Raw genomic sequence first — 23,569 nt, 5'->3', positions numbered from 1 at the left:
TTGAAGAAAATGCCAGCATTCATTTATCTATTTAATTTCTGTAGCTACTTTGTTTCCTTTTTTTTTTTTTTTTGGTATTTCTCTTGTTTGCTAGGGCTACCAGAATGAATGATCATAAACTGGGTAGTTAAACACAACAGGTTTTTGTCTCACAGTTTAGGGTTTCAAAGTCTCACATCATGGGTACCCGTAGGGAATCTTACAGGCCTCTACTGGTTTGTGGTGATGGCTAACAGTCCTGGTTACTCCTTGGTTTCTCCTTGGTTTGTGGCAGCCTAAGTTTTTTCATTGTCATCTGTGCACCTCCAGTGCACAGTAGTTTCCTTTTCTCTTTTTCTATAAGGACATCAGTCATATGGACTTAGTGATCACTCTAGTGTCACCTTACCTTATTTACTTCTGCTAAGACTCTATTTCCAAATAAGGTCCCACCCATAGGTTCTGGGTGGACATGAATTTTCAGGAAATTCTACTCAATCTAGTACACGGTTTCTAAAACACATTTGGTGTACCGTGGCATAAATAGATGAGTGGTTTCCTGGTACTGGTCTGGGTGGGTAGTAGACAGCTAATAGTAGAGGCTGAAATAAATCATGCTTAAGCTCCCAAATGGGCTCATCTCTTCTTTCTTTACATGGTTAGTGGGGCTTGCAAGGGAATATTGAGTCACCCCAGACAGAAGCTGAGTAAGGCTTTTTTTGTTATGGATGCTACGATTATCCTTTATATACATTGTTAATTGTGATTTTTGTGGTTTTTTTTTTTTTTCGTTTCCTATTTCCATCCTCATGCTTATGTGTCTTCCTCAGAAATGGACTCTTCTTTCTTGTTGCTGGACCCTTGTTAATGGCGGGAGTAGTGGCAGGAAGGATATTTCCTCTTCTCTGTCCCTTGGTTTGGTGTTCTCCCCCTTCAATAGTTCCCCAAGATTATCTGGGAAGTCCTTTCTGAGAGCGGAAGGTCCTGTGCTTAGAAGAATATGTTGGGCCTCTTGGAGAAGTGGGCTGGTGGACAGCTCCATAGGATGTGGTATGGCAACATGAACTGCTGGCCCGTGACACGTGCTGGCCATTAACACTTGCTGGCCCTCATCCCCTCTGCCTACTGATTTCCGCAGAGAGGGCACCCATTTTGCAGTCATCAGCAGCTTTCACAAGGTCCTGACCACAAGTGGTGTAGAAGCTCTAAGTTCATTTTGAGAGCCATGGCTGTCTGCACTTCTGTTTAACTACTGCTTCCTCTGGTCAGTCCTTGTGACCATAAAGTAGGTTTCTTTAATTGTCCTACTCTTTCCCCAGTGAGAGATCTGAGCCAAGATAGGCTCTGCTGCTTTCTTAATGGTTATCTTTTTGTTCATTCTTTTCCTCTGTGTTGAGATATTATACATTTCTTCATAAGTAATGTATAATTTTTGTAGCTATTTCTTATACTTGGACCATTTGCTCCATAGAAAGTTGCCTACCATAAGCTCTGATCTTTGATAGAATGGCAGAGCTTTTTTTTTTTTTTTTTTGAGAAGGGGTTCTACTATGTTTTCAGGGCAACCTCAAACTCCTGGGCTCAAGGGATTCTCCTGCTTCAGCCTTCCAAGCAGCTGGGACAGCAAATATACTACTGTGCCTGGCTTAGTATATTTGAATTTAAATATTCTTAAATTTGGGTTTAAGTATTTACTTATGCCAAAATCTCTTTTGTTGGCAATTGTTACTTTTCTTAGAATTCTTAATTTGGTTAGTACTTTTTTTCCCAACTCTTTGAAAGTATTATCCCACATTATCTGGCTATTTTTGGTGAGATTGGCAGGCACTGTCCCTGCATTCTTGGGCTTGGGTGCTGTCCCTCAGCTCTTCAGCTCAAGGCGAGTGTTCTACCACTTGAGCCACAGTGCCACTTCCAGTTTTCTAATAGTTTATTGGAGATAGAGTCTCACAGACTTTCCTGCCTGGGCTGGCTTTGAACTGTGATCCTCAGTGATCCTCAGATCTCAGCCTCCTGAGTAGCATAAGCTACCAGTACCTGGCTTTCTTAGATTTTTAAAAAAGTTTTTCTCAGGTGCATGTATGCATATGCATTTAGACTACATTAAAACAATGTATTAAGATGTATTTGAGATAAATATTCTAACTATTTGTAAGATTTATATAGTTATTAATTCAGTACTTGCTGATTAAAACTGCATCCTATACTTGCAAAAATGTTTTAGAAGTGACAGAATTTGGCTTCTGGAGGTAAATTTGACTTTGATTAAAATTATCATTTGTGTGTGCGTGCGTGTGTGTGCGTGTGTGTGCGTGTGTGTGTGTGTGTGTGTGTGTGTGTGTGTGTGTGTGTGTGTGTGTATTAGATAGCTAGTTGGGAAAACATTTATTAAAAGCAATTAGAAGCTGGGTGCTGGTGGCTCATGCCTGTAATCCTAGCTACTCAGGAGGCTGAGATTCTGAGGATCACAGTTCAAAGCCAGCCAGGGCAGGAATAAACCAATAAACCACTAGAAAACTGGAAGTGGCGCTGTAGCTCAAGTGGTAGAGCACTCACCTTGAGCTGAAGAGCTGAGGGACAGCGCTCAGGCACAGAGTTCAAGCCCCATGACCGACAAAAAAAAAAAAAAAAAGAAAAAAAAGAAAAAGATAAAAAGCAATTAGAGACTTATCATTTCACAATGAGAGTAAAAGCTTGTGATATGATGATGAAGGAAATTCAAGGTGAACAAAACTTCTTTATACTGGAGGTTGGAACTCAGAGGCTCAACTTTCTTGGCTGGCTTGCTCACAGCTGGCACTCTACCACTGCTCTGTTTACTCCAACCCGCCAGCGTTTGCTGATTAATTGAAAATGAAGTCTTGAGGACTTTTCTTTTTCTGGCTTCAAAGGTTGGCTAAACATTTGTCTTTTATCCCACACACAAGAGATACAAGATTGCCTGATTGATGTATGTATTTATGGGATTTACAATCGTTTAAACATAGATTGTTATGTTTTTGTAGGTTTTGTTTTCTTTGTTTTGTTGGATATAGGGTCTCATTGTATTATGTTACCCACGTTAGTCGTGAACTCAAGTAATGTGGCTTCAGTCTCCAGGTTAGGTAGTATGCATTATCATGCCAGCTCTTGCTTCTTTCTTGTTCCTCCATTTGTTCATGTCTTATATGTCTTATCAATAAGTTTGTCCACACAGTCATTTTTGGTATAAGATTTAATGCTTGATACTTGTATCAAATAGTTCTATATAGTAAAGTTAAAATCACTTAGTTACCTGTTTTATATTCTAGGTAACTTGACAGCCAGGTTTTATAACTTAAAAAAAAGTTACCTGTAAGTTCCAGGGACAAAATCAAACTAGCTTTGTCAGTCCCAAATTTTGTGCTATTAGTATCACTCTGATAGATTTCTCTCCTCTGATGACTAGTCATATTTCTTATCTCCCTTGTATTTACTAGCAGTGACTGTGACTCTCAGTTATCAGGAGAAAATTTAATCTTTATAGAATGCATTTGTGTACAGGAGATTCATCATGATAGATCATATTCTCATTCAATAAATGGGAATTGGTTCAAGAACCAAGCATGGACTTTGTAGTGTTGGTAACGACATTCTCATAAAGATTTCTTTCTGGTGTTCGTTTTGTTTTGTTTTGTCATGGGGATTGAACTCAGGGCCTAGGCACTGTCCCTGGGCAATTTTGCTCAAGGCAGTTGCTCTACCACAGCTCTGCTTCCCATTTTCTGGTGGTTCATTGGGGATCAGAGTTTCATGGACTTTGCTGCCTGAGCTGGCTTTAAATTATTATCCTCAAATCTTAGCCTCCTGACTAGCTAGGATTACAGGTATGAACCTCCAGTGCCCAGTCTCTGATATTTTTTAAACAATTGAAATGTTATTTAACAGCAGAATTTCTCTTTCACATTTTTTTACTAACCTTAAATTATCATGCCTAAGGCACACTCACCAAATTCTTTAGCTCCTAAGATATATCTTGTCTCTAATTAGTGTTTCAGTTTGAACCTGGAGGGCTATAATTTCCTCCCCTATTCTCTTGAAATTTCCTGATTGAACTGCCACTTTTTCCAGTTTCAGATTTGTGTATTTTTTCTTGTGAATAGCATACCATCTTAACTTTGCTAATTTCCTTAACAGTGAAATGTGAAGAAACAAACAGAGCTTCTCCATAAAGAGATGGACTGCTGAGAAAGTATCCAAGTTCCGTGCCTGAATACTTGGATCCATTGTCTGGCTTTGTTCTCAGTCTGGTTAGAGTTTATGTCATACAATTACCTATGCTATCCTCCAACATATTTGGTTTTCAATTTTAAGTCACTTTTTCTGTGGCTTAAATAGAAAATTCAAATGGTTTAGTCTCACAATACAAGTTCCTTTTGGGGCCCTAGTCAGCTTTCCTCAGCCTGTCTTTTTGCCAGTGCATGTTTATTTGAAAGCGTTAGATAGAATCTTCTTTTTTCCCCTGAATGTCATGTTGCTTCCTTTGCTGGCACAGTCCGATGTAGTCCAATCTGGTCATAAACTTGTGTTCTTCCTGGCTCAGCTTCCTAAGCTGCTAGATTATAGGTATGTGCTACCAGTCCAGCTTTGCACTCTTACAGCGAACACTCAAATGTCCATCCACCTACAAATCCGCACTCATCTTTTTCCTCTCATCATCTCACTCACTCATGTCACTCTTCCTCTGCATTTGAAAGATGGGTAAATGGAAATTACTCTATTAAAATACAATTTATTAAATAGTATTTTAATGAAGTCTATATAGTTTTGCTTGAGTAATTTTATTTTTCTATTTTGTGGAATGGACTCAGAATTGGTAACACTTGGTTTAAAAAAAATCTAAACAATTCAGACTGGGAATGTGGCTTAGTGGTAGAATGCCTGTCTAGCATGCGTGAAGCCTTTGGTTCAATTCCCTAGTACCACATAAAAAAGCCGGGTACTGTGGCTTAAGTGGTAGAGTGCTAGCCTTGAGCAAAAGGGACAGTGTCCAGGCCCTGAGTTCAAGCCCCAGGACTGACAAAAAAACAAACAAAAAACCAAAATCTAAACAGTTCAAAAGAACATACAATGCAAAAGTAACTCTCCATACCGTTTATTTTTTTGGTACTAGGGATAGAACCTAGCCTTATGTATACTAAGTGTTTATTCTGCCACTGAGCTATACTCACACTACCCTGACATTTTTAAAAATCACAACCATTAATTTTCCTCTGTAGAAATAATCTTTGTTTTAATTAACACTGTATCTTCAAGAGTGTGGCATATTTGTCTTCATGTTAATGACTATATTCTATCCAATCATACAATTTTACTAATTTATTGTTGATTTTTTTTTCAGTAATTTTCTATTACAAAGTAGTACCATTATCAACAATCCTTTCTATCACCAATTTCATGTTCATACAGAATTTCTAGGTAAAAGAATATGTATTTTGTAACTTAATTTAAGTATTATCAAGATGCCTTTTGTGGGAGACCTTGTGTTTTTTCTCTGGCCAAAAGTGATCTTTTTACTTTTTGATCTTTGTATGATAGTTTTAAAAAAAAGGTATATTTTTATTTCCTTGTATGAATCAGGTTTGAATTTTTTTTCTTAGATTCCCTTGAGTTTTCAGTTCTGCGCATTGACTCCTACTCTTTTTGGTTTTTTATTTATTTGGAGCTGCTCTCTTTTTTTTTTTTTTTTTTTTAAAGAAAATTAGTCTTTTCCATGTGTATCAGGAAACAATGTTCCATGGATATTTTCATGTTTCCATAGGAGAATGCATTTCTGAATAAAGTCATCTGGCATCTGATGAAGGGACAATGGTCCTAAAAATGGAGAGCTCTGGAAAGAATGTTTTTTTTTTTCAGAGTCATTTATTGACAGTCGACATAGATAAATGGAGACCTTCTATTTCACCTGAATAGAAAAGAGAAAAATATCTTCCTTACTTCCTTTCGCCGCCGCCTCCTCCTCCTCCTCCTCCTCCTCCTCCTCCTCCTCCTCCTCCTCCTCCTCCTCCTCCTCTTCTTCCTCCTCCTCCCTCTCCTCCTCCTCCTCCTCCTCTTCTTCTTCCTCTTCCTCTTCCTCTTTATCTCTCCACTCTTTCTGATGTTGAGGATATTTCTGCATCTCTCATGTAAGCCAGGAGTGTAGTAGATTGGGAATTCTGGTCCCATGGTATATGCACATCTCTGTGCATGGGTAGAAACGTCAGGCCATTACCACATAATTATCCATGAGGGATTGCCATCTGGAGAATGATGTTATGATGCTCTGCTAACAGTTATTCTATTCTCTGATTCAGAAACTATTACCTGGCCCAAGGTGGGATCAAACAAACAGATGAATACAGACAGAAAAGCAAGATAAAAGATTTTTCTCATTTCCTTCCTTCCTTCCTTCCTTCCTTCCTTCCTTCCTTCCTTCCTTCCTTCCTTCCTTCCTTGCTTCCTTCCTTCCTTCCTTCCTTCGGTCCTTTCTTTCCTTCTTTCCTTCTTTCCCTCCCTCCCTTCCTCTTGCTTTGCTTTGCTTTGGTTTCTTGCCTGCCTGCCTGCCTGCCTGCCTGTCTTCCTTCCTTCCTTCCTTCCTTCCTTCCTTCCTTCCTTCCTTCCTTCCTTCCTTCCTTCCTTCCTTCCTTTCTTTCTTTCTTTCTTTCTCTTTCTCTTTCTCTCTCTTTCTCTCTCTCTTTTTCTCTCTCTCTCTCTCTTTCTTTCTTTCTTCTTTCCTTTCTTTCTTTCTTTCTTTCTTTCTTTCTTTCTTTCTTTCTTTCTTTCTTTCTTTCTTTCTTTCTTTCTTTCTCTCTCTCTCTCTCTCTCTCTCTCTCTTTCTTTCTTTCTTTCTTTCTTTCTTTCTTTCTTTCTTTCTTTCTTTCTTTCTTTCTTTCTTTCTTTCTTTCCTTCCTTCCTTCCTTTCTTTCCTTTCTTTCTTGCCAGTCCTAGGGCTTGAACTCAGAGTCTAGGTACTGCCCCTGAGCTTTTTCTGCTCAAGGCTAATGCTCTATCCCTTGAGACACATCTCCACTTTTAGCTTTAGGGGTTATTTGGAGATTAGAGTCTCATGGACTTTCCTGTCTGGGCTAGCTTTGAGCGTGATCCTTACATCTTAGCCCCCTGAGTAGCTAGGATTACAGATGTGAACCATCAGGGCCTGACAAGATATATAAGTAATTTTTCTTGTCTATTACCTATCTTTTTAACTTTGTGTATATAGATATATATCTATATGTCTATATATATACACATGTGTGTATATATATGTGCGTATGTGTGTATTTTTTTTCTTGCAGTAACTTATTTGTAAGTTTGAACTTTTAAATCTTTTCTGCTAGATGGTTTGTTAGTATGACATATTTTGAGTTTTTCTAAGCAATGTTTGATGATTAAATCAAACATTTTTCTCCTTTGTTTTCTTCTGTTTATTTTGTGTTTCTTTTTTTTTTTTTTTTTTGTCGGTCGTGGGGCTTGAACTCTGGGCCTGGGAGCTGTCCCTCAGCTCTTCAGCTCAAGGCGAGCGCTCTACCACTTGAGCTACAGTGCCACTTCTGGTTTTCTGGTGGTTTATTGGAGATAGGAGTCTCACGGTCTCTCCTGCCCGGGCTGGCTTTGAACTGCGATCCTCAGATCTCAGCCTCCTGAGTAGCTAGGATTACAGGCATGAGCCACCAGCGCCTGGCTTATTTTGTGTTTCTTTACATATAGAATTTATTATTTAAAATTGTTTACCTGATTGTTCCAACCATAATTGAATAATCAATTTCTTCTCACTAATTGAAAGTATCATCTTCTTTACATACTGAATTTTCATGTACTTGTGTAGCTGTTACTTTTTTCTTTATTACACTTTTTATTCATGTGCTGGTACCATACCATTTTAGATATTATAGCTGTATATTATAAAAGAGTGTTCAAGACAAGTGTGTTTTTCTCATTTATTTTTTCATGTTATAAATTAGCTTACTAAATTTATATTTAACTAAGGAAACTAAAATGATGCAGTTGCTGAACTATGAGATAAATGCTCCTAATTTTTTGCAGATATTAATTCCTAAAGTATCCTTTAAAAAATATATTGTTTCTCCTTTTTCTAAAACTAATACAAATTGACATAATTTCATTCAGTTCTCTGCTTCCCTAACACTCTGTTTTGCTACTTTTGTTACTAGATCACATTATAGTAATGTCTGTTCTCTTATCTGTAGGCATGGATGTTCCAGAGATTCCTTGTCACTTTTGTGACTTGCTTTAGTGGTTTCTGTGAGAATGCAATAGTAGTTTCATGATAAGTAAGTTTTTTATTTTAATATGTCTGTGATTAGACTTTTAAAAAATCATAAATTTATATTTTAGCCATGCCCATGGATACTGCATAATTTCTTATCTGGACTGTTAGATGAGTAAGTAATAAGTCTGTCTTTGCATTTGAAAAACATTTCACTTTGGTGTAGAATTTTAGGGATTGAAATAATGTTGAATTAACATTTTGCTGGCTTTTTGACCCTGTCTGAACCTTGAGTAACTACCAAAATGTACAAAACAAACCAAAGAGGTCATTCCAGCCAGACTTTTTGGACTCTTGGTGGGAGGTTGATTGAAAGCCTCAGCTTTGGGCTAGGAACAGCTAGCATTGTTGAGAGACAGAAGTCTGGGTTTTCTGCTGGTATTTTGAATGTAGAATTCTGGATTAGAAATGTCATGAGAGGTGTAGCTCATTATACATTTGTCAATACCATAAAGTGTGTATACAAGACTAAGGTAAGCTGTAATGTAAACTATAGGCTTTAATTAAAAACAAAGCATCACACATTCTTTGTAGGGAAACTGGGGTAGAGGGAAGGGTATATACCAGAACTCTACAGCTAAGCATACATTTTTGTTAAATTTTTATACTATATAATGATACTATATATGATGAACAACTTCATATGTCTCTTTCTAAATCCTGTTACACATCTTTATGAGTCATATTTCATTTGGGTAAAAATGTTTAGGGTAACCAAACTTTACTTGTGTCCAAGTTATTCTTGAATTTCTTTCCTTCTTTCTTACTTTCCTCTTAACCTTCTTTCTCTCTTTTTTTATCTACTTTTCCTTTTTCCTTTTTTTTTCTTTTTCTCCCCAAGTTAGACTTATGAAATCTTTCTTGTCCTCATAGTAAACACAGGTGTTTGCACGAGAGGTCTGAGAAAGTTCTAGGACCTTGTGACCTAGATTCATGCTTGCTTTGCAACTGTTATCTTCTGAATGATTTTCTTTGCATTTTTCTCACTTGGCTAGAGTACTTTAACCCAAATATCAGATATTATATAATGTAATGTGACTACTTTGTTATATAGCTTTAAATCTTCTTTGCATTTCTCCTGTTTACTTTGCATAGTAATAGATTTTGATATGTAGGTTCAGCACTATGCAACATCAGTCCAGTGTCTTTTGTCATAATATAGTATCATTTAAAAAAATTGTAGAGGTGATATACAGAAGGGTTTCAGTTCCATAAGTCAGGTCATCTTTTTGAACAGTGTCACCCCCTCCCTCATTTTCTTCCCCCACTCCTCTCCCGGGTTGTATAGTTCATTTCCAACATAGTGCCTAGTATCACTGCTGAATTGGTTCACCCTATAATATACTTTTTAAAGGCTGTAATGTTAAATTCCTGTTAATGTTAAATTTCTGTCACGTAGAAGCTTCTCTTAATTTTTTATTTGCTTGATTATTTAAAGCCTTCTTTATAATTATTTTAATTGTTTTCTAAACTTAATTTAAAAAAAAACTCCTAATCTGACATGTTTCTAGTATGACAACTTAGTCTTCATTTTTCTGGTAGTATTGAGATTTGAACTCAGGGCCTTGCACTTACTTGGCTTGCTTGTCTTGTTGGTGCCCTCCCACTTGAGCCATACCTCCTACCTGGGCTTTTGCTGATTATTCTTGGAGATGGAATCTAACAGACTTTGCTGCATGGACTGGCCTCCAACTATCATTCCACATATCTCATAGCCTGCTTAGTAGATAGAATTAAATACATATGTTGCCCAGATTACTTCTCATTAATATGTGCTCTTAATATTTTTATTTCTGGCTTAAAATTAAGAATACTTGCTATTTTTCCTTTCCCCCCCTTTTTGCATGAATTAAGTTACTAATGATTCTTGTTGATTCTTTTTATGTTCTATTTATGTCTTAATCAGACAGTTATTTGTAATCAAGATATAACTAGTTTATCCTATCTTTCCAACACTGAAGATTTGCTAAGATAATTCTATACTTTTAATCTGTTTTGGCCTTCCTATGCAGTTTACCAATCCCATATCCAAAGTCTTGTTTTTAAACTCACATAAATATGTTTGTGCACATATATGCATACACAGGGGTACTTCTTTCATTCTTTATTATATTTTTTCTGTCTTTACCTACTGAGCCATGCTTCCAGTGTAGTATTTTGATAGGTAACTGGAAATAGAATCAGGTGGGCTTTTCTGCCTAATCTTGCTTTTAACTGTTTTCTTCCAGGTCTCAGCCTCCAGAATAGGTTGGAGCCACTGGCAAGTGGTCCAAATAAATTTCTTTAGACCAGGAAAGGGAATAGTATTTTGAAGGAGTATAGAATTCATGAGTTTCTGTTCATGTCTTCAGTTATTCATTGTATTTTAGTTTCTAGTATTCTGAAGTCATCCTAATTTCTTTTCCACTGTAGGCGTGTCTTTGCTATTTGGAAGCAGGCCCAGTTTTTGTTATCATTGGAATTCAGGAATTTGTATTTTTCCAGTCAGGACATATCTGAGTATTTGTTTCTATTCATCAATCCTGCCCTTTTCCCCATGTTCTTTTTCAATACACACAGGTGTTTTTTTTTTTTTTGGAAGGTGGAGTGAAGTATATGTGCTGGCAACCAAACTCAGCCCCTTGAGTATGCCAGGCAGGTACCCTACCAATGAGCTACATCTCTAGCCCCTAGTGTACAGATTTAACAGATTGTTAATTTTAGAGGAAATATCTTCTGTTATTATATACTACTTTCTTTCTTCTGGATACCCTGTTATTGCTTAATTTTTCTCTCATGACTACTGTTATTTTGTACTTACGTTCTGTCAGGTTATCTAAAAAGAATCTGTGTGTATGTATGTGTATTGTATGTATACATATGTTCACTGTGACTATTGAAGTTTTTCTCGTGTGTGTGTGTGTGTGTGTGTGTGTGTGTGTGTGTGTGTGTGTGAATGTATGTATGTGTACTGGGATTTAAACTCAGGGCTTGAGCACTGTTCCTTATCTGTTTTGCTCAAAACACTACCACTTGAGCTTTACCTTCACTTCCAGCTTTTTGCTAGTTAATTGGAGGTAAGAAACTCATGAACTTTCTTTCCTGGGCTGTTGTTGACCAAGGAACCTCACATCTCAACCTTTTGCATAAGTAGGATTACAAGCATGGTTCACTAGTGCCAATATACCATTGAAAGTTTTAATTGTCCTTGACATATTTCTGGAAAAATCCCTTTTCCTTGCTCTGTCCTTTAACTTCTTTATTTTGTTTGACTTTTGTGATCATAATTCTGAATGGTTTTATGGTTGTTTTGTTCTCTTGACTTTGATCTGGTTGTATTTAGATTATTGGGACTAAGTTCAATTATAGTTGTTTGGCAGTCCTTCAGGTGGTTGAAGATGCAGCAGTTTCCCCCTGAGGAATGGGAGAACATATGTTTTCTAGAATTCTCCTCATCTCTCATCACCAGAACAGATTTCAGCTAAATTTTACTGACTACTTGTATTCACTGACAAAGAGATTCTTTGACCAGGGACTTAATACAATGAAACTTTTAACAATTTTCTCCTCTAGGTTCATGGATCACTTTGTGCCAAGGTGTCTTTACCACCTGTTCCGTTTACATCTTGCCCTAGAATTATTTGAAACGAATCTCTGGGTTTTGTGTAGATTACAAAAGAGCTAGCGTATTGTAAGTTCTTGACTTTTGCTTTTCCTCCAAATCTTGGTGTTTCCACACTCTCAGATTCTCAGTGACTGGTGATCTAGAGAAGTATGGAGTTTAAATTAAGTATTTGAGTCTTGGGCTGGGAAGGTAGCTCAGTGGTAGAGTACTTGCCTTGCATGCCTGAAGCCCTGGGTTCGATTCCTCAGCACCACATAAGCAAAAAAAAAAAAAAAAAAGAAAAAGAAAAAAGAAAAAATCCAGAAGTGGCGCTGTGGCTCAGTGGTAGAGTGCTAGCTTTGAGCTGAAGAGCTGAGGGACAGTGCCCAGGTCCAGAGTTCAGGCCCCACAACCGGACCAAAAAACAAAACAAAACAAAAGTATTTGGGTCTTGCTGGCCTTCCATCTTCCCAGAGCAGCAGTAGCTAACCTGAGATTATCTAGTTCTTTCTAGTGAGCTTTAGGAAAATCTGTGCATCCTGTTAAACTGGTATATAATATTCTTGGTAGAAATTTAGTGAGGGTTGGAACATTTGTTGCTTACTACTGGGGAACTCAAGTCTGTCTTTTTTTTTCCTTCCTTCCTTCCTTCCTTCCTTCCTTCCTTCCTTCCTTCCTTCCTTCCTTCCTTCCTTCCTTCCTTCCTTCCTTCCTTTCCTTTCCTTTCCTTTCCTTTCCTTTTCTTTCTCTTTCCTTTCTTTATTTTGGTGTCAGTTCAGAGGCTTGACATCAGGTATTCAAGTTGTTGTTCAGCTTGTTTTTGCTGATGCCTGGCCCTTTATCCCTTGAACCATGCCTCTAATTTCTTCTTTTTACTGATTAATTGAAAATAAGAATCCCAAGGGTTTGTTTGCCCTGGCTGGCTTTGAACCATGATCCTCATATTTCAGTCTCCTGAGTCTCCAGGATTATAGGTGTCTGAGTTGGAAACTCTTTTATCAACTTGATTCTTGCCCTTTGTTGTTTTATTTATTTATAAATTAAGAATTATTGCAATTCTGGGCTGAGGTTGTAGCTCAGTGGAAGAGTACTTGTGTGGCTGGCATGTGTAGAATTCTTTTTAATTCCAAGTCCCCCCCACCCCCCACAAATTGCAACCAATTTTTGGACAAAACCTATTCTAAGTTAAAAATTTCAGAATTTCCAGACTGAGGTGTTAAAGAAAAACAAGTTGGAGTATTTTGTTGAAAAGAATAATTAATGGAAAGAAGAGCATTTACATAGGGAAGTGGACTTGTAGCTAATTTTTAAAATTCTTACCAGAATGACATTTTGGATCTGGGAAAAAATTATTTTTAAAAATTGTAGCCTGGTGCTGGTGGCTCATGCCTGTAATCCTAGCTACTCAGGAGGCTGAGATCTGAGGATTGCCATTCAAAGCCAGCCTCAGCAGGAAAGTTCATGAGACTCTCATCTCCAATTAACCACCAGAAAAATGGGAAGTGGAGCTGTGGTGCAAAGTGGTAGAGTGCCAGCCTTAAGCAAAAGAGCTCAGGGGCAGGGCCCAGACCCTGAGTTCAAGACCCACAATGCCCTCTCCTGTTCTTCCCCATTGTATTTAAAGTAGTAAAGGCAAGGTTTCTCATGCCAGACAGAGTCAGCCAGATGTGGTATGTTGTGGAACATTTACAGTCAATCTCCTGAGAAAGCCAGGATGAAGAGTGGGGCATGTTAAGGTTTTTCATGTCATGTTTCATCATTGGAAGGTTGCACGAGAGAGGTTTTGTTTACTAAAATACATAGGTAAGCAGTCAAGTTTTATTTTGAAGCTTGTTGTAACTATTTTGCTGCTTTTGAGTTCTGAACTCTTATCTACATTTTTTAATATTGATTTCTATTTATTTGCTAGGGCTCCCATAACAAAGTACCATAGAAGTGGCTTAAACAATTAACACTTCTTTTCTTCTGGGTCAGGTGGCTAGACGTCCAGAATCCATGAGATTGGTTTCTTTTGGAGATCTCTCTCCTTGGTTTGCACATAGCAGTCTCTGTGCCTTCATGTGGTCTTTCTGTTGTACAGTGACTAATCTTTTCTTATAAAGACTCCAGTCATACTGGATTAGGGCCCACTGTAGTGACCTCATTTAAACTTAATTACCTCATTAAAGACCTTGTCTGTTAATAACAGTCACATCCTGAGGTAGTAAGGGTTACAAGTGCAACATGAGAATTCAAGGGAAGGAGGACACAGTTCACTGCATAACACCTTATTCTGTTTGCCATTCATCTGTTTATTCTCGTATGGACCGACAGGGGAGCTCCATAATAGAATCTGCACTGTTTTCACAGCTCCTCTCCAATATAGCCATTATTTTCAAGGTGAGTTTACAGGAACGGTATGTTGGGGCCTATTTCCCAACATGCTTTTATCTTTGATTCCTATGGCTCAAAATCATAACTTTAGATCTTCAAAATCCTATATTCTTCAGTGGTAGAATTTGAGTTTTAATAGGTACAATTTAGATAACAACAAACTAAAAAAATAGAAGCCTACTATGCAAAATGCCATTATGAAACTTCATTTTATCTAAAACAAATTTCCTTATTTTTTTTTCTTCTTGGGTCTGGTTGTGGGGCCTGAACTCTGGGCCTGGGCACTGTCCCTCAGCAAGCTCTTCAGCTCAAGGCTAGCACTCTACCACTTGAGCCACAGCGCCACTTCCGGCTTTTTTCTTTTTGCTTTTGTGGTGCTGAGGAATCGAACCCAGGGCCTCATGCATGCAAGGCAAGCACTCTACCACCTTCCCAGCCCCATTTCCTCATATTTTAACAAGTAATCATATTTGTACTGTTTTACTAAGTTGGCTCTCCAAGTTAAGCTCATAAAAGGTAGCTTTCACATACCAACTCTTTTTTTTTTTTTTTGTGGTTGGTCATGGGGCTTGACTCTGGGCTTGGGCGCTGTCCCTACGCTCTTCAGCTCAAGGTGAGTGCTCTACTGCTTGAGCCACAGTGCCACTTCCATACCAACTCTTTATAATAGTTGCCATTTTAGACTTGGTATGGTTTAATAATGATGTAATTTAAAGTTGTATTTAAAATAACATTATTTGAGCTGGGTGCCAGTGGCTCACATCTGTAATCCTAGCTACTCAGGAAGCTGCAACCTGAGGATCGCGTTTCAAAGCCAGTCCAAGCAGAAAAGCCTGTGAGACTCCTATCTCCAATAAACCACCAGAAAACTGGAAGTGGTACTGTGGCTCAAGTGGTAGAGTGCTTACCTTGAGCTGAAGAGCTGAGGGACAGCGCCCAGGCCCAGAGTTCAAGCCTCAAGCCCCCCCCCCCCCCCCAACCTAAATACATATTTGAATATTAAAATTTGTACCAGCTTCTCACCATACCTCTTGCCTCCTGTATACAATGTAAGTGGAATTTTTGAACTAGTATATTTTTGGGGAGTATTGTATATATCTCAGCATACTGTCTGATTTTGGTTATGGAAGTTGGATTTTATACTTAGAAGGGAGGTTTCAGCTTCTACTTTGGGCAGTTATTCTCTAGCTGCCAAACAATTGCAGACAAATATCCCCACATTCAAGGAACTTTGAATAATTCCTGTTTCCCTCCCCCTTCATCATGACTAAGTTAATATATTTTTTGTCCATGTGGCTTCTTTCCACATGGAAAAAATAATGTTTTCCTCTCTCAGACTTCCTTTGGTATTAATTTTCATTTGAATAGTTTTCATTAAATAATAATTTTTAATAATAATGATTTTAATAAACTATTAAACTATTACATACTTTAAACTATTAAATATTTAAGTCATTGAAGAGGTTATCTGCTTTTGGATAAACTACTTTTACTTAACACAGTAAGAAGATTCTGAGTGAAGAACAAAGAATGGTGTTTAAGTTAGATGCCTTTATTTTACTTATGTTTTATAATGTAATAAAAACCTTTAAGTGACTTAGCTCTTATGCTTATTAACTTTTATTTGGCAATTATTTCAGACTTATAGAAAAGTTGCAAAAATACAATGATTATTCTAAATTTCCTTTATTAGCATCAACTTTATTTTCTGTTTTTGTATATCTGTATAGCTAAGATGAATAGCCATATTTAATTTCCTTATCTGAAACATTTCAGACTAATTATAGGCCTTGTGCCCATTTATTCCTAAGTATGTCTTTATTTCCTAAAAACAGGAAAACATTTTTCATAACAACAGTGTCTTCTACTTGATCAAAATTGTAAATCTCATGAATGTTTATGATAGCATGAGAAAACAAAATAGCTCTAAATTATATATTATGTTTGTTACATTCTCGCTCTCACTCCACCCCTTTCTTCTCTTTTTCTCTTTCTCTGAGACAGGGTTTCACTGTTTAGCTTCACTGTCTTAAAGTCTCAATTCTCCAACTCCACTTCCTTGTGCTGATACCACAATTGTGATACCCTTTAAAGAACAAAAGATATACCATACTTCTTACTGTTTCTTAATCTGCAACAATTCCATAGTCTCTTTGGGTTAGTTATGATCTTAACATGTCTCAAAAGTACAAGCCACTGTTTTGCATACTATCCCTCATTTGAGGTTTGTCTGTTATTCCATGACTCATTGTTGCAGGAGAATTGCTCCACAGTGATGTTTCTTCTGTGGTGATGCTTCTGTGAGTGGCACAAAGTGGCACTCAGATGCCTGCTTACACTGCTTACTGGTGATGTGGTGTCTCTTGGATTTCTCTACTCACAGTTACTGTTTTTCTCTTCATCATTAATAAAAGATCTTTCAAGATTCTGTAAATATCTCCTCATATTTTCATGAGTTTTATCATACTTCCTAACTTATATTCAATGAGGTATCAGACAGTCTCAGAATTTATTGTAATTTTTAGAATCATGAGGCAGAATCAGTGATTTTTCTTAGTTACAACACACTGCCAAAAGATTTAGTTTTTCTATGTTTGTAACAGTACTGTTGAACTGAAAACATACAGAAATTAATCAAGAGCTGGGCGCCCATGGCTCATGCCTGTAATTCTACCTACTCTTGAGGCTGAGATCTGATCTGATGATCATTATTTGAAGCCAGCCTAGGCAGGAAAGTCTGTGAGAATTATCTCCAAATAACTACCAGAAAACTGAAAATGGTACCCTGGCTCAAAGTGGTAGGGCCCTAGCTTAGAGCCAAAAAGCTCAGGGACAGCATTCAGGCCTGAGTTTTAGTCCCTCCCACCCCCCACCAGAGAGAGAGAGAGAGAGAGAGAGAGAGACAGAGAGAGAGAGAGAGAGAGAGAGAGAGAGAGAGAGAGAGAGAGAGAGAGAGAGAGAGAGAGAGAGAGAGAGACAGAGACAGAGACAGAGACAGAGAGACAGAGAGACAGAGAGACAGAGAGACAGAGACAGAGACAGAGACAGAGAGACAGAGAGACAGAGACAGAGACAGAGAGACAGTGAGAGAGACAGAGAAAAAGAAATTAATAAAAACCTAATTTTTCTCACTTTTGTTTTATAGGCATTATTTTTTGGGGGAGATAAATTTGGTAGCAACAGTTAAGTAAGAGGGAGTGGCAGGGAGATCCTGACACTAATAAGAGTTGACATCTTGATGATGACCAAGACAAAATTAAATTATGTTCTCTTTTTATTTATTCATTAAGATAGACCCTCTATATGTTAGTTAGCTTGGCCTCAAACTCTTAGGTTCAGACCAGTCTTCCTGTCTCAGCCTCCTGTGTAGTTGGGACTATAGACATGTTGCCATTGGGCCCAGCTCAAACATGATTAAATGTAAATAGCAAATAGAGCCATAAAGGACTAGTGTTTTGTGACTATCTGCTGTAGGTGTATAGAACTATATGTATTCATTTTAGTCACTCAATATGATTGTATTCCATAATCGTCATTGTAGCTTTGTTTATGGTGAGTTAGAGAAATTTCCAGCTGAACTATATTCATCAAGGTAGAGCACACTACAAGGTCTATTAGTAGATGATAAATCAGTTTATGTTAGCAAAGATTTTTTTTAACATTCATTTAGGTGAAGATTAAAAAATTAACAATACACTTGATCAACTATTAATAGATCCTGCTGTGTGGTTCTACCTTGATGAATATAGTTCTACTAGAAACTTGTCTTTGAACATTGGAAAGTCCTAACTTGGTAGGCCTTACACCTTTTTTGTATGTGTGATTTCTTCCCTCCCCTTCACTCCCCTGCCTCCTCTGCCCTCTCTTCTATTGAGGGAAGTGGTTAGGATTTATTCTTGCTGAGTAAAAGTGGATTTATTTACTCAGATAATATTTTTATAACATAAAACATTATCCATTGTTTTTCCATGCTGAATGGCTTTAACTGAAATTTAGAACTTTTTAAACAATAGATCAAGTTATAAGAACATATATATGGGCTGGGAAGGTGGCTCAGTGGTAGAGTGTTTGCCTTGCATGCATTAGGCCCGGGGTTCGATTCCTCAGCATCACATAAGCAGAAAATGCCAGAAGTGGCACTGTGGCTTAAGTGGTATAGTGCTAGCCTTGAGCTGAAGAGCTGAGGGACAGCACCCAGGCCCAGAGTTCAAGCCCCATGACCGCCCCCCCAAAAGACCATATATTCCTATTCATATGTATATATATGAAAGGTTTTATACATATATGTACATATATGTATACTGTGTGTTAGTGTGGAAGGTCAGTTACTTTCATAAAAAACTCAAACATATTAAACTATTTTGTGATGTTGACCATATAGACCTAAAAACATATTTTTAAAAGAAATTTTGTAATCATTACACCTTTAAATACTTGTTATTTTTTTCAATTTTGAGTTAATTGTACATGTTTTCATTATACATTCCATTGTGCATTCTATTTGGAACAAAGTGGGTTTACTTTTGGATCCCATTTAGAGAGGATCTAACAAAAACTTATTTTTGTGTACACTATTATAGGGATGTTTTCTAAGTAAAAAGCACTGTTTTGTAATATATTTGAATCTTTAAGCTTTCATAGTGGTTTGTTTTTAAAGAATAGCATGATTATACTACCCATTTTATTTCCTTGATTGTTTTTCATACACATTTTCTTATGAGGAAAGCCAGGAAGGAAACTACATCTCCAAACTGATAGAAATTCCAGCTCCCTCTACTACTTACTATAGGTGTGTTTCACTTGCTGCCTATTGATTCATTGATTCATTCATGATGTATTTACTTTCCTCCTCTATAGTACTTTTCTGGACCCCTGGTCATAGACAGAGGAAATCATTAACTTAATTCTTAATTTTTTTCCCTCCAGCATGGATGTTTATAGAATATTATTATAAGGCACTGGGCACACAGTAGGCTTATTTGTTGCAAAGTTAAGAGTTTTCAGATGGCTTTTCACATGAAACCTATTTCTAGAAAAATAGCGGAGCTTTGTGTTTGTTTCTTATTATACTTACCATATAATTTTTCTTTCTCACAAGATCCTGTTACTTAAAAATATATTTATATCTAGTAAGATCCTTTTATTTAGTGTCCATTTATTTTGCAAAGTGTAGATGCTTATTTTAGCAATGATTTGTCATTAAAATTATGTCAAAATGTCTTAAAATGTTGTTGAAACTGTAAACAAACTCATAACACACACAAAGCTAATTATGGATGCCATCTGTTTATTTTTACCAGGATTTTTTTAGACACTACGGCATTGTCTGCTTATGATAAGCTTCAAGATGATTATAATGACCAAGTCCTGTCCTTCAATTAGTGTGATTGAAGATGGGAAGATAATTTGTTTGTTCGCTGACCTTTTCCTGTGTCCATGTATGAAATGTGACATCTCATGGAAAAAAAAAAACCTACTGTGCCATACATCTTGAAACATATTTACTTTTTAAAAGGAAGAAATTATTATCAACATACTACATATAGCTAGAGTTTTTTTTTTAATTTGTTCAAAGTTTAGATGAAAGGCAGATCACTTGTTCTTTTTCAACGCTATATACATGGCTTTATTTCCACTCAGGTTTAAGAATTCGTAAGTGATTAGTCGGGTTATAAGGACATATATCCCTGTCGGTGTGCCTGTATGTCAGTGAGTAGTTTGCACATGTGTGTCCCTTGTGTTAGCATGAAAGGCCAGGTACTTCCTTTACAACATCAGCCAAATAGTTATCAGCAATTTGCTGAGAGAGCAGAGTGATTTCCCTAGCTCTGTTTTGCTATTGTGCATGCTAAGCACTGCTCAAGTCAGTCTGGAGGGAAAGCAACCTGAAGGCTCCATCTGCTGCTTTCTGCTATGCTGCATTGATGCAAGATTACGCTAATCTGGCTGCTTGTCAGGACAGGTTAGTGAAAGCATGCAAGTGGGTGAGATTCAGTATAGAGTAGTGCTTTGGAAAATCAGAGGCTGCCCTTGTAGATGCCATATGAAGTGTAGCAGAATAGGTTGATTAGCAGCTACATTAAGAAATAAGTGTTTTAGTTGAGACTTAGTTTCAAAGTAATATTATTAAGCTTTGTTGGACCACAAGTAAATTAAAATGGGGGAAAGGAACAGATAACTTAAAAATGCTTTTTAGGCATTAATTTTTCTTACCATCATTTGTGTACCATGTTGTATTTATTTTTTGTTTTCCTGTTTTTAGTCAAATATTCCTAATTAAAATACACCTAACCTCCTTTTGCCTAGAAACGTCTGCATTTTTCTTATTTATGTGTATTTCATTTACCTTCTTCTTTACTTACTGACTGGCAGATCTTGGCCTTGCAGGTTGAGCATCCTGTCACAGAATGCATTACTGGCCTGGACATAGTCCAAGAAATGATCCGTGTTGCTAAGGGTTACCCTCTCAGGCACAAACAAGCTGATATTCCCATCAACGGCTGGGCAATTGAATGTCGGGTTTATGCTGAGGTAAAGTGTGGGGTGTTAGGAGGAGGAGGGTTGTGTCCAAAGTCAGGAGAGTAAATAGCTAAAAACAAGTAAAGTTAGGTTTGGTAACTTGTAATTAAACTAGAGGAAAATTACATAAGTTTTACTTTGTTCAAATTATTTTTAAAGAATTGAGTTCGATTATTTTTGGCTGGTGAAGCAGCTTCCAAAATGTTAAAAGGGAACAAAGTATTAGTTAAATATTTTTGAGCTTGAATTGACCTTAGTGTTTGTTTTCTTCACTTCATGTTCATTTTCAATCGATGTTAACAAGGAAGTACTGTCATTTATTTCTGTGGGCTTTTTTCTCCTAAGAGCTTACCCTGGGCATATATGAGTTGTTGATTTGATGCCAATTTTTTTTTTCCAACAGTTTGGTTTCTAAGTTTGTCCTTTACGATTAGTTGGAAGTAACTATTGAAATGTAAATTGTAGAACTGTTGGCAAAAGTTGTATTCTTAATTTATAATTTTAATTATGGGTTTTACTTATCAAGTATTACTTCAATACTTTTACAACTTACACAAGTCAAATGACAAAGCACTCTGCATCTGAAAATGGCTTTTTCAAATGATTAAAACAAGAATACAAGGTAGTTTATATCTTCTTTTAATTTTTTTTGACATCAACATTTTGGTAATCTAAAAAAAAACAAAAGCACTATCTGTGTGTAAGAGTACCAAAATTGCCTTGAGATCTTTTGCAAGTAGCTTGAAGCATATTTTGTCATGGTTGTTACTACTCTTGTTCTTAATGTTAAGTTGTGTGTCTTTCATAAGACACTGAACTTATTATTTATTCTGATGTCCTCTGTTATTTACAAATAGAATACATATCTAGAAGCACGTGCAGAGTTTTTTTTTTTTCAGGTTATTTGAAGAACACAGATTCTCAAGTTTGAACATATGTGAGCTGTTTTGAGAAGTAAGAAAAACAAATATCTTTAGTGCACCATATTTGTTGTTTTGAACCTGAGTATGTTTTGATGTAGAGCCTAGGTTATTTTATTTTTGCCCAAGGCATTCTAAATTTTCTAAAAAGTTGGCATTTGACCAATTTCAATAAAGTATGATCGAGGTTAGGCTAAATACGGCTTGCAATTCTATTTGGTTTTTAAGCATGCTTCTAAGTTGTCTAGGGGATAAGACTATGTAATATTCTGAAATCTTGTGATTTCATGAATGCTGTATGTTAAAAATAGAACTATAAGTGCTTCTTCAAAGACTGTACTTCCTTTCCTTTGAACTTTCAGGACCCCTACAAGTCTTTTGGTTTACCATCTATTGGGAGATTGTCTCAGTATGAAGAACCAATACATCTACCTGGTGTAAGTCATTAAGTTGTAATACTAACTGAAGTAAAAATCTTGATTTATGCCATACTTTTATGTTAAAGCATGTCAACACCCAAAGGGTGTAAATTGAAAGATAAGTGAAATTTATGGGCAATCAGTTTTTGTGTTAAATTTGTTTTGAGCTTTATGATCAAGAAAGTCAGAGATAAGATATAAGTGATAGTTTATAGTAGTCCCCATACTTTTGAAAAGTATAATGAAAAGATTATGGAATCTTAAGAATGGAAAATGAATTTAAATCTAAATTAATACAACTCCCCTAGTACAGTGAGATGTCAAATTTGAGCACAAAATGATCTCATTAATTGAACTGGATTAAGGAAAACAAACTGTGGCTCATTCTTTGTCATTGATGTGAAGATATACATATTATTTATGTCAGTTAAGAAAAAGCGATAACTCTCTTTTTTCCATAGTTGTTTTATGTTTACTAACAATTCTTTTAAAGTGGTTTGTGTAAAAGAACATGAACATATTTTTTTCTTTATCAAGTTAATAAGTGCATATGAATATGACATTATACTAGCTAGAAGATGACAAGACTGTACCATCTGTGACTATGATTATTCAGTTTGATTACTGGTAAGAAGATGGTGAAAGATTACAGGAAGAATTCTAAATTTGGAGATGTTATTGGATATGTGATTTATTTCACTTTTTAAATTGTTTTTGTCCATGTGCTTTCTAAAGGGATCTGACCCTTTCTAGGCTTGGAGACTCCATGCTGTGTTCAAAGCCTGAGGCAGGAAAAAAAATTGTAAAGATTTAACAGGCATTATGTGACATTAAATAGCAGATGAGAAAACAAGTATCATAGGGACATATCTAAACACTTTTTTAATCAAACAAAAAAGTATTAAATAAGAATTCATAATGATTACTCCAGTTGTTAGAAGTTTTCACCATGTTGTAATAGCTAACAGAATGTCAAACATTTTGCCCTCGCAAGTTTTTGCAATTTGCAATTTTCAAACGTGAGACCTGTTGAAAGTACAAGTGATAATGGACAAACTATACCCCCTACAGTCTTTGTCCCACCAAATCTTTCTTCAATTAATGCTGCAGCAGGAGTTTTATGTAATAACATTTGCAGTTGTGAGCCATCCATAGAAAGAAAAAACAATTAAAATGCCTTAAATGTTCTGCTTACTGCTGTTATTTGCTTGTGTGAACGTTGCATGTCAGCTAAATGGACCAAGGAATAGATAAAGTGATTGGGGGCAGGAGAGTGCGCACTAAGCTTTGTCTATCATTATTGCTGGGAGCAATCAAATTGATGTCAGCAGGACAGTAGATGCGTTGACAGCTGTAATTATGTATCTCCATGGTGATCACTTTTGGCCTGTCATGGAGGCCCACGAGTCCCCTCCCTTGGAAGCATTTAATCAGATTGGGCTGTCACTTGTCAGGTAGACGTGGCGGGCTGGGAGTTGTGCTTAGGGGGAGA

The 23,569-nt window shown here is 36.7% G+C and overlaps 1 protein-coding gene across 1 annotated transcript in view; it reads left to right on the top strand.

Annotated features, from left to right (window-relative positions):
* Window positions 1-23,569, top strand: part of Pcca (propionyl-CoA carboxylase subunit alpha) — a 296,255-nt gene that overhangs the window by 125,005 nt on the left and 147,681 nt on the right. Inside the window, exons 13-14 of the mRNA XM_070002672.1 lie at window positions 20,607-20,750; window positions 22,021-22,095. Coding sequence (XP_069858773.1) covers window positions 20,607-20,750; window positions 22,021-22,095 — 219 coding nt within the window. The remainder of the gene's footprint in view (window positions 1-20,606; window positions 20,751-22,020; window positions 22,096-23,569) is intronic.

Source organism: Dipodomys merriami, unplaced genomic scaffold (assembly GCF_024711535.1).
Source record: "Dipodomys merriami isolate MVZ:Mamm:240054 unplaced genomic scaffold, mDipMer1.0.p SCAF_6, whole genome shotgun sequence".
Classification (NCBI taxonomy): Eukaryota; Metazoa; Chordata; class Mammalia; order Rodentia; family Heteromyidae; genus Dipodomys; species Dipodomys merriami.
Note: the sequence above shows the minus strand (reverse complement) of the source record. Positions and strands in the feature narration are given on the sequence as shown.